Source organism: Rattus norvegicus, chromosome 3 (genome assembly GCF_021556685.1).
Source record: "Rattus norvegicus strain SHRSP/BbbUtx chromosome 3, alternate assembly SHRSP_T2T, whole genome shotgun sequence".
NCBI classification, from domain to species: Eukaryota; Metazoa; Chordata; class Mammalia; order Rodentia; family Muridae; genus Rattus; species Rattus norvegicus.
The window spans coordinates 77,231,686-77,248,337 of record NC_141536.1 but is presented as its reverse complement, the minus strand read 5'-3'; the positions used below and the strand labels follow the sequence as shown (position 1 = coordinate 77,248,337).

General features: G+C 53.0%; 1 protein-coding gene and 1 pseudogene across 5 annotated transcripts in view; both read left to right on the top strand.

Annotated features, from left to right (window-relative positions):
- Window positions 1–16,652, top strand: part of Dgkz (diacylglycerol kinase zeta) — a 42,042-nt gene that overhangs the window by 14,325 nt on the left and 11,065 nt on the right. For 4 of the 5 annotated variants that reach the window (NM_001429513.1, NM_001415152.1, NM_031143.3 and 1 more), the window contains 1 exon segment: window positions 16,319–16,427. In NM_001429513.1, the coding sequence (NP_001416442.1) occupies window positions 16,319–16,427 (109 nt within the window). 5 annotated transcript variants of the gene reach the window in all.
- On the top strand, window positions 5,065–5,528 carry LOC147995571 (ATP synthase F(0) complex subunit C1, mitochondrial pseudogene; annotated as a pseudogene).

The following is a 16,652-nucleotide window of genomic DNA, read 5'->3' as shown; positions in this document are numbered from 1 at the left end:
AGAGAGTGGAAGAATGGAAGAAGGCCTCTAGAAGCATGGGCGCAGCAGCTCGTGTTCTGTATGGGGTGGGGGGCAGTGGTGTTCTTTAAAAACTGAAGACTCTGGAACTTATGATGGGGAAAGGCTCCTCTGGCAGACTTGGGCCTTCAAGATCTGCGCCCATTGGTGCCAGGCCTCCTTTAACTTCGTTTGATGGTCAGGCGACAAGAGGAGCAGACATTTGGATTAGTGCCCCAGTCCAGGTTCTGTCCTTTTACCTGAGGCTGCTCATGTAGCCCCGCTGTGCTTTTTGGCACCTGGAAGTCCTCAGCTGAGACCGTCCCTCCATCTTTTCCTAGGCTCCGTGCTCATTTATAACACAGTTCTTGTTTCTCCTTGGACTTTCAACCTCTGCGTTCTACCACAGGCTTCTGCCACTTACACCTCGGGGCTGAGGGACCTCATAAGTGAACAGGCCAGAAGACAGGGTCACAGATGACACCAGATGAGTGTTGGCTCTGAGGCTGCGTTGAACTCTGTCCTTGGCTCAGGGGCAGAGTGTGTGAACAGTTACCAGTGTCTGCTGTGGGCTTGGCGGGGGCACATGTGTGCCATTTGTATCAGGTCAAGGAGAACCTTGTCCATGGTGTCTCCTTTCAAACCTACCCCTGCCCCATTCAACTGGCATCGCTGGGTGGGGTCTGGGGAGCAGTTTGCCCTGCTCTCTTTTTCAGTCCAGTGACACACAGTGCTGAGGCACGACTTCTCCCTTATAGATTCTTCCCCCCTCCAACTCTATCCCACCTCACTTCTTCATGGTGGGAACTGTCAGCCCCTTTCAGAGGAAAAAGGGGGAGAGAGGTATCAACTCTAACACACACACACACACACACACACACACACACACACACACACACACACACAAACACGTGCGCTCGTCATCTGGTTCTACCCTGAGTAGAGCAGGTGGAATCTTTACATACAGGTTTTCTGACCCTAAGGTTGGGCCAGCCTCCAGTGGGGACAGTTGCCTAGAACCAGCCCCATGGAGAGGGGACGGACTCACCCTCTGGCCTTTAGCCAACAGCCTGGTCCTGGGCAGGTCACTTAGATTGTGGATTGGCTGGTTTTGCACCCCAGGGGCATCATAAATTACCTGGCACCATACACATTTTGACAGAAGGAGCTTTGGTAGTCCAAGCCCCTGGGAGTCTGCCGTCTCTGTCCTTCATTAGTCTCAAAGTCATAAGCTCCCAGAGGGCAGGAGGCACACCTGTGGAGCGGGTTTGACACAATAGGTCTCATTTAGAAGCTGTGCCGCATAGTCCCGAAGACAAGGCTGGCAGAGGTGCCTGGAGCAGGATGAGCAGAAACAGCCCCAGCTTGGGGTGGTTTGCAGTGAATGGGGAGGGACACCTGGAGGGATGGCTCTCTTTCAGGGGTGAGAACCCCTGTCTGTGGCGCCAGGATGTCTGAGGGCAAAAGGAATCTGAGTGAATCAATTGTCTTGCTTAGGCTAATTCTGAGAATAGTCCAGGTGGCTGTAGAACCTTGGGTTCCTGCCAGCTTGGGGAAGAGGGACCTCAGTGGCTGAGCCGGGCACAACTGACTGTTCCCACTACAGCCTCGTGCCCAGGTACAGAGCTGGCTCAGGTTGGCAGGTGAAGGAAGAATTCTGGTCCCTGTCTACTGTCTATTGTTGCAGTTTCCGGCTTACTTGTCAGGGGCGGGAATGAACAGTTCCTCTCGTTTTGTCACCATAACAAAGGTCAAATCCCCACGTGTGGACTGACAAGGATTTGTACTTAATATAAGACAGTAGAGAGAGGGGGTCCTTTCAGTCAAGGACAGAGGAAGGACTCCCGTCAGTGCCCCCTTCCCCCCAGCAGAGAAAGCCTAGGCTTGGGAGCTGTGTCTGGAAAGGAAAGCAGCAGGCCTGTCTGCATCTTTCTGAAAGCCTTCTTAGGACTCTCCATGTTTCTCCGAGCAAAGAAGGGGAGGCTGATGGGCGGGTTGGCCAGCTCTGCAGCTTGGGCTGGTCCCTAAAACAAGTACTGGTACCTCTATCTAGCACAGAGGGCCAGAGGGCTACCAGGGAACCTGTCCTGCAGTATCACCGTGACAACAGCAGGGGGCCAAGGCTACCTTAGGGGAAGAACACTGGGCCGGGATTTTCTTCTAGCAGACCACTTGCACCTGCTGTGGGGAGACCTTAGCTGCCAGAGGGTGAGGTGATGGGGTGTGTTTCCTTATCACTTAGCTCCACCTTTCCCTGTCCCTGAAGATCAAGGCCCAGTGAAGTAGCCTGGGCTCAGCCAAGGTCTTACAGCCAGCCAGGGGCAAGTTCCTTTGTGCTACATCAGAGGACTCCACAGTCTCACCTGCATTCATCACTGGCACCCCCACCCTGTCTCCCACTTCCTTCCTGCGCTGTCAGCTCAGGGAGGGAATACTGTGTGCAGGAAGGTAAACTTACCATTAGGCCAGTGGTTCCCAGCTTGTGGGTTATGGCCTCCTTGGGGGTCAAATGACCTAAGTTGTTTGCTTAAGACCATCAGAAAGCAGGTATCTCCATAACGAGTCATAGCAACAGCAAGATTGCAGTTATGAAATCACTACAGCCACAAAAATGATTTTATGGTGGAGGTGCTGGGGTCACCACAGCATGGAGACTGCATTGAAGGGTCACAGCATTTGGAAGATTGAGAACCCCTGCTTGCTTGAGGCTCACAGCTACTTTCCTGGAGACATTCCTGGTGCTGTCACTCAGCCACTACCTGTGTGTTTCATGTGAGGCCCTGGATGCCCTTAGAGTATGAGCATCTTGTAGTATGCGTCCCCCAGCTCCTTGGATCTCAGCCCTGAGCCTAGCTGGCACGGGCTAGGTGGAAAGGGCTAGGCAGAGAGCTTAGACCAAACGCCTGCCCCCTCACCCTTGCCCCTATCTTAGCTAAGGGCATGCTGAGAGAACAGGTCTTCGTGGGACGAGAGCTGTGGTCCACAGAGGAAGGGTGGGTGGGAGAATTGAGCGCTCCTCCAGCCCCTCCCACACACCTGTGTTCAGGTGAATGATGCTTATCTCCCTTTCTGGCCACCACTGGCTACTCCAAGCTCATCGTCTGCCGGTTTCATAGACTCATCACAAGGATGACCTCGGTGGGTTTACTTCATTTTATGGATGAAACAGACCAAGGCTCATAAAGGTCATGAAGTTTGCCCTGGGACTCAGCCCAAAAATCTTTCCATAGCACCTGGTTATTAACACTTCCCTTCTTGTATTTCACACTAACCTGCAGAGCTCAGGAGGTCTTTGATTCTGTCTGGGTTTATCGAGAGAGTTGTACCTCACTAGGAAGTTGCCAGAGACACGTGAGATGCTCTGCCCCTAGAACGTGACCCCCTCTGGGTCCCTTCAGCAGGAGCAGACTGGCTGTAGAGATACTGTGCTGGGTAGGCAGCCTGAGGCTGGAAGACAGCCATCCTAGAGCTGGACGAGGAGAAGGGCACACCTATGACCTTTTATTAGGTGCCAGGGGAAGAATACTGGGAGATGAGTTAGAGGATCCTATGATAGCCTGGGGTCAGTGAGTGGCCTGTGTCCTGAGGAGGAGATTAGGCCTCACTCATACCCAGCCTCCTCTTTCCCTCTACTCGCAGAGACCTGCTCCCCCTCCTTCTGGCAGAGTGCCAGTACAGAGCTCCCACAGAGGCCTCTCCCCTGCCAGGGCTGAGCACCATCATAGCACATGCCAAAATAGCTGTCTGGGAGCCTGAGCCTGCACCACCCACGCCCCAGCATCTTGTGGGTTAACAGCTTGTCTGTCTCTCCACCCCCCTTCCCTAGCTTGCTGACATTTTACAGAGAAAGCCGGGGGTGGTTGTGAAAGGGGGCAAGTTGGTTCCTGCTCCTTAGCCCACATAGACAGCCCACTGATACAACCTGCTGCTGCCCACCCACCTCTGGAAGGCATCCTGGAGGCAAGTCCTGTTGTCTGACCTGGGAGAGCAAAGCTGAGGTCTGCCTGCTATGCCACACAATGAGTGACTCGTTGTTGAGACCAGACTGGGGAGACCCAAGACAACACTGGGCAGCTGGTCTCCCTCTCATGGCCTTTTTTAGTTTTTAGGGAGGATGGGAAAGATAGGGGTTAAGGCATCTATTGCCTAAACCTACCTTGAACTCATGGCAATCCTCCTGCCCTAGCCGTTGAGGGTTGAGATCAGAGTAAGCTACCATACCCTGCTCCTCTGGAGATCTTTTAAAGAGATTAAGACTTTTGTCGGCTGATGCTGGGGTCCATAGCAGATACTCATGCTTGCATAGTGGGCACTTTATGTTATCTCCCCAGATGCTGGATGGTTCTTACTTTGATATGAATGGTATGCCTTAGTTGAGCAGAGAGGTTCATGTATGTAATCTTAGCACTTTGGAGGCTGTGGCAGGGGGATGCTGAGTTTGAGGTTAGCCTGGGTTATGTGAGTTCTAGGCCAGGTTGGACTATATAGCCACACCCTATCTCAGAAAAAAAGGGGGGGGTAATCTGAGGGAGGGGTATTGTTTGTTTTAGTTTGGTTTTGAGGCAGAGTCTTGAACTAGAAACGGCCCTTCCCCTTAGGCTCCTTGGTGCCTGGACTCCAGGCGTGAGCTTATTAACCTTTTTAGGTTCTCCCTGTTGCTTGCAGTCACCAGAGATCCCTCGCGTATGCTGAGCTCCCTGAGTGTTCTTTTCCGCCAGTGCTCTGGCCCGTATATCTTGGCTGAGATAGATGTTACCGAATTGTCTTGCCAAGTGGTTCCCCTAATTTTTACGCCTCTGGAGGTATTTATTTCCTTTTCTGAAGCTCATTAAACTGAGGAAATGTTTACTGTGAACAAGCGCTCTCTTTCTAGCCTAAAGCAATCCCTAGAGCCCCCGGAGTCCAAGTTGTCAGACAAGGAGGTTGAGGCGAGGATAACTGAAGCCTCTTAGCCCGAGGCTATAGAGCTGGTCAGGGGCAGAACTCTAAACCCTTCCAAGGGCAAGGTGGCTGCTTGTGTTCTGGTAGAGTTCTTGCTTTAGCAGTAAGAAAAGCCCTGGGTACCAAGGGCTAAAGCCGCAAGATTGAAAAATGCAGACCACCAAGGCACTGCTTGGTTCTCCAGTTCTGATCTGCTCCTGTACCAGGGGTCTAATCAGTCCTCTGCCTCCCTCCTGAGTAGACCAGAGGCCCCATCTAAACAGTGGAATTGCAACCAGTGTATTTCCGGGGACATCAACAGAGCAGCAGTTTATTGGAGTTGGGCCACCACAGTTGATGTGGCTGGGTCAGAGGCTGGTATTGGCAATGTTTGGCAGCTTGATTATTGGCTATGCCAGGAACCCGTCTCTCAAGCAGCAGCTCTTCTCCTATGCCATCCTGGGTTTTGCCCCGTCAGAGGCCATGGGGCTCTTCTGATGGTCGCCTTCCTCATCCTCTTCGCTGTGTGAGCCATCCCTGCTATGCAGACTCCATGCCGGTTCTGGTGCTGGAGTGTGCTGGGCTTTACCATTAAACAACAATGTTTCTCTAAACCATTAAAAAAAGAAAGAAAAAAGAAAAGCCCCGTGTGGCATTCATTGGTGCCCTGGGACCAGGTGGGGATCTGGGAGCCAGAGGGCTGATTCTAAGGATACTAGTGAACATTAAATTTTGAATAGAAGTAAGGGGTCCATCTCCTAGCAGATAGGGGGATTGAAATTTGCTACAGGCACATGAGCAAGGGGGATGGGATTTAGGGGCATGGGTACAACAAAATAGCCACCCGGGGAGAGTGAGGGAAACATTAGCATTCCCATAGATTGTCAGTCTCAGGGCTGCCTGTAAGACTTATCTACCCAATGCTGGCAGTGGGGCCTGAGAAGTTGGTCAGCCAGCCTGAACCATCTGCTGTCAGCCTGACCAAGGCTAAGTAGGGACCATTCACTAGCCCTCTCTTCATTCTTCAGGCCATGTGCAACAAGAGGGGATGCAATTAGTAGTGATATAAGGTCCCAGGTCTGTGACCTCATAGGGCACGCAACCTAGCAGGTCAGTGCTGGTGGCCCAGAATAACCAGAAGAGGGCCTGAGTGTGGGAGCTGCTAAACTCCCCACCTCCCCCAGGAGAGGGTCCTGGGGAGAACTTTCTGGCAGAGCCAGTGTCTGAGCAAACTCTTACAAGATGAGAGGTTGAGTTCAGTCAACAGAGGGGACTGGTTTTCTTTATAGAGACTCCAGGTGGCAAGAATAGAGTCGTTTGTCCATGTGCCAAGTGGCACACACAGACTTGCCAGTGTGGAACTACTGGGCTTTCATTGAAGCTCTGCCACTTGTCACCGTAGTCCTTGGGCTAGCCCCTGAACTGCATTGTGCTCATTGGTACTGTGAGGACAGATAACAAGGATGAGCAGCACCAACTGGTAATTAAATCAGCATTAGTAGATAATATTTGCCTAAGCTGGGGTGGTAATGCTTGGGAGGTAGAGGCAGGAGGATCAGAAGTTCAAGGCCAACTTGTCTCAAATAAATAAATAATAACTAGCCAGCCAAGTGAAGCATGTGTTTGTTAACATATGAAAGTAGGAAAATGGGCCAGAGAGATGACTTAAGAGGTTAAAGACGCTTGCTGCCAAGCTGATGGCTTGAGTTCGATCCCCGGAATTGACATGGTAGAAGGAGAGAACCAACCCCTGAACATTGTCCTCTAACCTTTACGTGTGCGTTATGGCGTGATGATACACGTGAACCCACACATTCACGTGAGGGTTCATGTGTGCATGCAGACTGTCAGGCCCAGGACCTTCTCAGTTGCCAGCGAGTGCTCCCAAATAATTCTGGGGCAGCGGGGGGACTGAAGGGGGTCACCTGCAGGACTAGACTCCGAGGTGAACCCAAACATGAAGGAAGAAGCTGGGGACACTTGATCAAGGAGTTCAGCTAGGGCCCTGGCTGAGTACCCCAAGCTTTTGCAGCAGCTCTCCTCCCTAGCCACAGAGAATGTGTGGTGTGCAATGACTTCCCAACTCGGAAGGGGCCTCCAGGTGACACCCACCAGATCTCCCAAAGAGGAGAGGAAGATGGCCACCAAAACAAAAGCTGTTGTTGTGCCCAAACAAAGAGAAGTGGCCTGGGCCTGTGGCCAGCCCTTGGTGGGGTACCCAGGAGGAAGCACTTCCTATCCCTGAAAGCTAACCCCTCCCCCACGGAATTCCCTGTTCCTTCCTCCTGAGCTGATCTGAAGTAAACATAGCTCCCTGCCAGCCCTGTGCTGGACACACCACACCCACATATGCTCACCAGGCCCCAGCCCCCGGGAGCTGTCTGCTTGGTGGAAGAATAAGGCACAGGGACCTGAGAGAAAGAGGTATCCAGAGTTTCTTTGCTTGAAGAACCAGATGGGTGGTCAGCTGGAGTGAGTGGGTGTCTGGGCAGCTGTGAGCAGGTAGATGCTAGGTGTCGTGAGGAAGGGAAGGGAGACCCATGATCTAGGCAGAAGATTGTCAGGTGTAGAGGCATAGCACTGACATTTGGCTCCATTATAGTCTAGGATTACACCTGGGGAGTTAGTGCCAGTGTAGACTCCACATCTGCCAGGCTGTGAGAATTCCTGCTCAATCTATGGGTCTCTAACTGACCTGGTACTGCGGATGCTGTGGACAAAACCATTTTCATGGGAATAGTTTCTGAGCTGCTGTGGTGTGTGCCTATTCACTGTGCTGCCATCCTGGGAGGCAGAGATAGGAAACATTGACAGCCAGCAGGGCCCTACTATATACTAATGCTTCTTTAGGAAGAAAAGTTGAGAGGATTGGACTGAGGAGAAGGTTCAGTTAGAATGCTTACCTAACATTCCTAAAGCCTGGGATTTTATCCACAGTGCTCCACAAACCACATGTGATGGCACGGCTCCAATCCTAGCACTCAGAAGGTGGCTATCTATGTAGGGGCTTTGAGGACAGTCTGGGTGGGGGAGACAGACATTGAGGAGACTGAGACAGGAGAATAAAATATGGACCTGTGTGTGTATATGTGTAATTTGTGTGATGAAATAGTTTACCTGAGTCATTTTTGCTGCTAGCCCAACTGTAATGTGCTAAAACTCTGTGTACTCTGCTGATTGCTCCCTTCTTTCTTTCCTTTCTTTTGGTAGGGCTTCTACATAGCTCTGGCTGTTTTAACTCACTATGTAGACGAGGTCAGCCTCAAACTCCCAGAGATCCGTCAGCCTTTGTCTCCTGAGTGCTGGGATTAAAGGCATTGGCCACTACCTCAGACCAGTGGCACCTTTGGTACTGAGCAGCTGCTAGACAAACTAGTCAGACTCCAGGTGGCTAGCATACATTTTCCTAAATATGAATGAGGTGAGCCTGGCACTTCAAAAACAATATCAAATTTGTTTCTAACAAGAAGTCTGAGTTTGAGCAGAACTTAGAATTTTGGAAACTTTGTATCTACCTTCTGGTGGAGGGAGGAGCTTTACCGGACAGGAAACTGTTAGGAGCAATAGAAACAGCAAAAGTGATGATGAGCTTTTGATGTTCTGTGAGGAAATGTATCTACCTTTGGAAGATCAGTATAGCGCAGTTACACAGTATTCACCTCTGACTTGCACTTGCTGTTACAGAATGCAAGATAGCCCTGTAGCAGTGCAAGCCTGTGTCCCTAGCTGTTGAAGAGGCCAAGGTAGGTGTTCATGTGAACTCAGAAGTTCCAGACTAGCCTGAGCTACTTAATGAGACCCCATCTCAAAAACAGTCAACCCCATACCCCACAAAAGAAAATCAAAACTTTGCTAGGTAAAACTTCTGTTCATTGGTGGGGTTTGGTACCTTGTACTGGCCTTTAAGAAATAAGACTTGTCAGCCTGTCCTGGTGGCACACTGGTTTAATCCCCGCAGAGGTAGAGGCAGAGGCAGGCGGATCTTTGAGTTTGAGGCAAGCCTCATAGTGAGTTCCAAGACAGCCAGGGCTTTATATACATAGAAACCCTGTCTCGAAAGAAAGTAAAACAAAGAAAGACCACTGGTCATATTTTCTTGTGATGGCCTAGAATAAGTCATAGTTATCTGGAAACCTGGTAAACTGGTCTCCCTTTCCTAACTCCACACAAAGTAAGGCTTATTCTTTCATGTTCCTCCACCAGAGCAACCTACTATCTTGTGCAGGGACAGATGTTTCACAGGAACCAGCTGCTGCTAGAAAATCAGATATTAGGTTTGCAAAAACATAAAATGGGGTGGCATGATGGCTCAGCAGATAAAGGCACTTGCTTCTAAGTTGGACTGTTGAATTTGATCCCCAGGCTCACACGGAGGAAAGCTTTCTGACTTACATGTGTACTCTGTGGCACTGACACACACAAAACAAATGCAATAATGTTTTTAAGTTAAACTGTCTTTTCACTGATTTGTGTTTTATGCAATATTGCTTTCTCTGCTGCCCTCTCTGCCTGCCTGCCTGCCTGCCTGCCTGCCTGCCTGCCTGCCTTCCTTCCTTCCTTCCTTCCTTCCTTCCTTCCTTCCTTCCTTCCTTCCTTCCTAACTTTCCCTAGATGTGGTTTCTCTGTGTAGACCTGGCTGACCTGGAATTCACTATGTAGACTAGGTTGGCCTTGAACTCAAAGGTCCACCTACCTATACCTTCTGAATGATTAATGCTCTTAAATTTAGATTCTATTTGGTTAAATCTTAGGACCTATCACCTGCTCCCCAGACAAAATTCTTCTAGGAGTTTTAGAAATTATTATTTCTGAAAAATGGGAAGTGCTTCTGGACTCAGGACATTTGATAGCAACCATTTCCTAGGGAGCAATGGCAGGAACATGAGCTTGGGAGGGTGGGGGGAGGGGTGTTGGCAGGTGTCATACCAGCTGGTCTCCCCTAAATAGTCTTCAACTGGCATGGACCCAGGCAGCTTAGAAAGGCTTCTGACCCCCTTGACAGGGCCAGAAGAGCCAGGCTCTGGAGTCCCAGCACAGCTACTCCTAAGGCAGGAGTCACGGACTCCCAGGAGCCTCGGGTGCACCATCTGTTCAGCAGGGACAGTAAGCCTCCCGCACAGGGGAATTACCAACCTCCTGGCTAATAATGCTGGTGAGAAAAGGCTGTCTAAGTTGTGAAACACTCAATAGATAATTATTTTTGCGGTTGTTTTGTCTGGAACCAGTGTGCTTAGCTGTCCAAGACCCCATAAAACCTGTCCCATGGACATAGGAGGACAGTGATTGTCTCCTTTTCCTTAACAGGGGGGCCGCTCCTGCCCTTCTATATACCTTGTCTCCCTCATGCAGACACTGTGTGGGCTGGCCTGATACTGAAGGAAAGAGTGTATTGATGGCTGTCACTGGGCCTGGCTTAGGACGCAGGGAGAGAGGTGCCAGGAGGCCAGGCTTCAGTGCCTGTTCTTGTGCACCGCCCACCCTCCCACCCACTGCCTGCCGCCTGCCTGCTATAGGGCCAGGAGCCACCACTGGGAGAGGAAGTGCAGTCGGTTACCAATTGGGCTATTTTCATAACGGTTGTCTCCAGCTTGAGGGAGGGTAGTGAGGGGGAGGGGGCAGAGACACAGCCACTGCAGCCAGCTCTCCAAACTAGGACTTGCTCTGCAGAGTCCGCAATCCAAGCAAACTGGAGCAAGAGCGGAGGCGCCTGGGACCCCAGTCCCCACCTGCTTGTCCACCTCTTGCCTGCTGCCTTGCCTTCCAGATCAGGTCAAAGGGGAGGGGGGGTCCCCTCTCTTCCTTACCTCCTGTTCCCTTCTTTGACTGTCTGGGTGGATTTGGGGAGGGTAGATCAGGGCAGACCCAGGCACCACCATCTCTAGATAAGGGCTTTCCTTGCCAGCCCTCCGTCAGTCTGATGGGAGAGGAACAGGGCCTGATGGGCCCCCCATGCCCAGGCTGACACCCTGAAAGAAACACTTGGCTCTCTGATGGCTCTCTTACCCTTCAGCCCTGGCCCACCCATTCACCTGCATGTTGTCCTCGTTGTGTTTGGAGCAGAGTCTCTTTAGTGAGGAGACTTGGTGAAGTCCACTTCCTGCCTGACCGCCCAGGCTAGCCTAGATGAGCTGGCTGCCTTCTCAGCTCTCCTCTCTTCCCCTGACCCCTGGGGCTGTGGGAGTCAGGCAGCCAGGGCTGGCTTCTGACAAGCAGTCCCTCTGACGGGCCAGGCGGGCCCTCCTGGAACTGCGAGAGTACAGGTGCCCTACCCCAGGCCAGCCTTCATGGAACAGAGGCCTGTAGAATCCACCCTTCCCATGGCGTGAAGTAGCCACTGTGGCAGGACCCCACTGGTGTCCTATGCAGGTCCCTCTGGAGACGGAGGAGCTCCTGAGGACCAGCCTATTGCCAGGTGCAGAGGGCACTCCTCAGGAGAGGCAGACACCCAGGTGGCATGGCTATGGGGGCTTTGTTCCTCATGTGGTGAGTGGTGGCCACCCTGGGCACTCCCGCTTCCTTTTCTGGGTTCCCACCCCTGCTGTGGGCAGAGACAAACCTCAGGAGGTGGCATGACCACAGGCCCTGCGGTCCTACCATGTCCCAGGTCTGCCAAGTGGCATCAAGTGCTTTCTGTGCATCGTGGCAGTGGAATGCCCACCTCATGCCAGTCTTGGGTGTTGGTGAGCCGTCTTACACATGGGAACGCTGATGGGATGGCTAGTTGACCTGCTGAGGGTGTGGTGGTAGACGCTAGGTCCCGAAGTGCTTGCCTCCTTGCTTCCTTATTCACAGACATGTCTCACGTAGCCCAGGCTGACATTGAGCTTGCTGCACTGTCCAGGACGGCCTTGCCTCCTGCCTCTGCCACCTAAGTGCTAGGGATGACAAGGTCACAGCACTGTGCCAGGGTTGTCATAGCACTGTTTTCCCCCTGCTTGTAGGCAGTCAGCATCAAGAGTGAGGCAGCCTGGCTAGGAGAACAGGGGCCCTTCCTAGCAGGTGGCTGAGGAAGCACATGACAGGGCCTGTCTCACTCATGCCATCCCCCATCTCCCATAGACCCTGTCCTCATCAGGCTCCTGGGGGCCAGCAGGAGATTAATGTGGCCCTCTGAGGCATTTTTATATTGTCCCCCTTGAGTGTGGCTGGCTTCCCCAGACAAACCCAGGAAGCCTAGGAAGTAGCCATTTTGCTGTGCTGCTGGTGTGAAAGCTTTCTGGGGCCTCCCCCATGACCTTTGCGTGTACGGTGTGGTGTGTAGAGGTGTTGAGGGATGGAGGGAGAAGAGGTGACCACTCAGAAGAACCATGGGGGAGCTGCAGGCCCAAACGGCTTCTTTTGTTTGCCTGCCTTTTAGTTGAATTAGTTAATTAAGATGTCTCACCGTGTGGCCTTGACTGTCTTGGTCAACCTCAGAGTCACAGACCCACACACCTCTGCTTCTGAAGTACTGGGACTAAAGGGGTGCCCACCGCACCGAGCTTTTTTTCCCCTTTTGTATTTCTTCTTAAAACAGTTGGTATATACACTGTAGCCCAGGCTGGTCTAGAATTCACTCTGTAGCCTTGGTTGGCTTCACACGTACATCAATCTTCCTGTCTTGGCTTTCCAAGTGCTGGGGTAGTAGGCATGAACTGCCCAGAGAAGCCTCAGCAGAGATAGGAAGTGAGGAGTCAGGCAGTCTCTGCCAGCAGACCAGTGTTTCTATGGAGATGAGCTGAACAGGAAGCATGGGACCAGCAGGAGGGGGCAATGGGAGCCCAGTGGTGTTGGGGTGTTAGTATCCCTCAGGAGAACTTGCTGTAAGATGTTAACTAGTCCTAACAGTCTTCTTAGATAAACAGGGAAGCTGAGGCAGGCCTGTGGTGCATGGCCATTTGCACTGGGTTGGCCTTGCGCTGCACTGGGAGAGGAGACTGGTTACAGGTGTGCCTTGGAGCTTCCAGCAGTGTGTGGGTCCTGAAGTTGTGCATGTAAGCTGCCATATGTCCTAACAAGGGCTGCTTCCTTCTTGTCTTGTCATGCAGGTCTAGGACAGCAGGGAGGGCCCAGCCTTTACCACTGACCAGAGAGCATAGCACCACTTCCCCCACACTAACTGTGGCCTTTTGTTTTCTGGGTGACACTAGCTAGCATCAGGCAGCGTGATGGTCTGGGTGACTAATCTCCTCCAGGCTAGGCAGCTGTCACAGTGGCCTGAGCAGACTGCTGGGGAGAGCTGACACCCTAGGGGGGAGCTGGCAAGCGAGTGCCCTGGCACAGCAGGCAGCTAGGCCTGCAAGTTCCTCTTTCTGGGACAGAAAATGGACCCTAACTCAAATGGCCTAGGCTGGCTGGCTGTGTGACCCCCGGCTTCTCTTGCCACTTTCTTATAGTGGAGCTGTGGTCCTGCCTCCCTCAGAGGACTCTCTGGTAGGGGCGGTGAGATGGTGGAGGGCTCATCCATGATCTGGCACAGAGTAACACTGATGGGTGTTAATACTGTGGGCCCTTTCTCTAACTGTCTCCCCTCCATCCAGGGTCCAACATCTGCTCCACACTCTCTGCCTGTGGGCTTTGTGTTTGCTACTCTTGTGCCTTAGCCTCCTCATCTGGTGTTCTCTCTCTCTCTCTCTCTCTCTCTCTCTCTCTCTCCCTCTTTCCCCCCATCTCTGTCTCCCCTCCACCCCCATATCTGTTATCTGTGTCTGTCTCCCTCTCTTTTTCTCCTCTCCCATCCTCTGTGTGTGTGTGTGTGTGTGTGTGTGTGTGTGTGTGTGTGTGTGGTGTGTGGTGTGTGGTGTGTGGTGTGTGGTGTGTGTGGTATATGTGTGTGTATGTGTGTGTGTGCGCGTGTGTGTGTATGTGTGTGTGTATGTGTGTGTGGTATGTGTGTGTGTGTAGGTGTATGTGTGGTGTGTGTGTGTGTGTTGTGTGGTGTGTGTGTGTGGTGTGTGTGTGTGGTGTGTGTGTGTGTGTGTGTGCGTGTGTACATAGTGGATCCCATAAATGAAAGCTGGATGAAGTGAGCCCTCTTTTGCCAGTGTCTGCTCTTCTGTCTCTGGAACTCACCTCCTGTCCAGTCTCCATGTTGCTTTCCTAGCACAGCTACCCCCTGCACGGATTGCAGGAACTCTGTTCCCTGGACTCCCTTCTTTCTCTACTTCGCCCTATACTGGCTCTAACGCCACCTGCCAAGAGTAGATGGAAGGCTTAGAGCAGGCGCTGCACATATCAGGTGGACCTGCTGCGAGGCCGTCCTCTCAGACCGCCCTTCCTCTTGCTGAGTGCTCTGGGCTTCAGCCAGGCCTCAGTGGGCAGAATTGTGTGTCATCCGGCAGTTCTCGTCCATGGCTGTGACTTGGGCCTCCTTGGCTGCTCTTTGGAGCTATCACCCTCAGCCGGCTGGGGGCTTCCTGCCATTCCTCAAGAGGTGTGAGCACAGAAGCTTGATCCAGTGGCCTGGGAAGGAGGAAGGCTAGACCAGGGAGTCGGTAAAAGGAATAGGCGTCTAGATGGCGTGCATGGCCCAGTACACACCAAGGATAGCGATGCTGGTCCCTGCTTTCTGCAGGAGGCAGTATGGGCCATCTCAAGCATAGACTTGTGAGCCTGGGGATAGTGTGGTGCACTGGGTCCTCCACAGGAAAGCTAAGGGATTTGGGGACCTCACACCTTGGATAGCCACACTCCAATCTTTGGAATGGTGAGGCAGTACCAGAAAGTTCTTAGGGATGTGTGTACAAGGCATCTAGCTTCAGCGTTTTCTTAGCCCAAACCCCTTACTGCATCCCCCACCTAAGACAATAACGCTCTTGGGGGCAGGGCATGCATTCCCAACTCTCTGAAAGTCAGCTCTCCCAGTGACTGAGCACAAGGTTGGGGCTGAGTACAGGGATTGTATCAGGACTCAGAGCCTTCCGAGAGAGCCCACGTTTATTGTCTTTGCTTAGTTGCACTGTATCCCAGGAGAGGAACCCAACCTGTTCATGTAGGGGCAAAAGGAAGGCCAGGTGAGAGGGAAATGCCTAGAGCCCTGTAGTCTACCCTGGCAGAGCCTGGCTCCCACATTACCTTTTGTTTCTATTCCTGGCACAGCAGATGAAGCCCCTTAGGCTCAGGTCTCAGTTGTTTCTAGTCTGGGTAGGGAAAGCCTCATTTCCTGAAAACTGGGGTAGCATCTAGGGAATGCTAGCTGAGAACAGTGTTTGCTCTCTATCCAGTAACTGTGAGCCTGGGCTCCCCTGCTCTCCCTGGTACCTTCAAGTTCTTTTCACGGAGGCCAGAGTGTCCTCATCCTTAACATCTCTGTGCCCCTTCTTTGCCTATGGGCTTCAGCTTGGCCCAGCTCCTGACACTTGCAGTCTGTATGCTCAACAGCCCCTGGCATGGAGACCTTCTTTAGGAAGCATTTCCAGCGAAAGGCACCAGGCCCTGGAGAGAGGCAGCGGAGGTCCAGTGGCATGGGGCTGCCCACAGGCAAAGCTCGGCGCCGCTCCCCTGCAGGGCAGGCCTCGTCTTCACTGGCCCAGAGGCGCCGCTCCAGTGCACAGCTCCAGGGCTGTTTTCCCAGCTGCGGGGTGGGCACAAGAGGTGCCAGCCGCAGGCGCTCCAGCACTGCACCCCCTACCTGCAATCCCCGCTTCATGGTGGATGTGGTGCCAACCCTACAGCCTGCCACTGTTGGGGCCCAGCTTCTGGGTGCACCCCTGCTGTTGGCTGGGCTCATGAGCATGAAGGAGGAGGAGGAAGGGGCCCAGGAGGGAGACGAGACAGCTGAGGTATCAAGTGATGCCAAGCCAGGTACCAGGACCACGCCCTTCTCACACCAGGGCTCCTGGCCATTGCTTCCCATGCCTCGCTGCCTGCGCCGAGCCTCCTCATACCTGCTCCCTGCTGATGTGGAGTGTGGCCATACTCTTTGGGGCCTGCATGGCCACTATCGTCGCCTCAGCCAGCGGTGGCCCTCAGGCCAGCACCCTGGTCTTGGAGGCCGAAGCCCAAGAGTCTCGGGCGCTGCAGCAGGTCCCATGATCCCAGCCCGGGTGCGCCCGCTGTCTCGCAGACGCCAGGTAGCTCTAAGGCGGAAGTCAGCTGGACCCCAGCCCTGGAACACCCTGCTTATGTAGGTATAACAGTAGTCTGCAGGGCGAGTGGTGAAGCCTCCCCGGGGTCTGGCTCAGAGTGAGGACTTTGAAGCTCTGCCCAGCCTGGGGGGAGACTACTTGGAAGCAGCTCTGGGTAGTGCCTAAGAGGAGGTGCATCTCCCGTAAGCGCCTCAAGGCACCCGAGCTTCTGTGGGTTTCTCTATCTTGTACTCTGTGAAAGTCATGGGAGGCAGTTTTTCTGGGTAGTAGGACAGGAAGTAGAGTTAGCAAGCACCCAGCTGGCTCTGGGGCTTCAGCTGTCCCCCTTTCTGTAGGAAAGCCATCACCAAGTCGGGCCTCCAGCACCTGGCACCCCCTCCTCCCACGCCTGGGGCCCCGTGCGGTGAATCTGAGCGGCAGATCCGGAGTACTGTGGACTGGAGTGTGAGTATCTGTGTACTAGGCAAGGCAGGAAGCGCAAATACTGCCTGGTGCCAGTTGCTGCTGGGCTCTGCTCCTCCCAAGCAATCAGAACCCACGGCTTGTGGGGCAACTGGGAGAAAAGCCCCATGAAGCAGCAGCCTGCGAGCCAGGCTTAACGGTGTTTATAAAACAGGAGAGGAGAGCAAATTGTGGTGGGTTAGAGCAGGCTTGAGAGGTGGATGATGG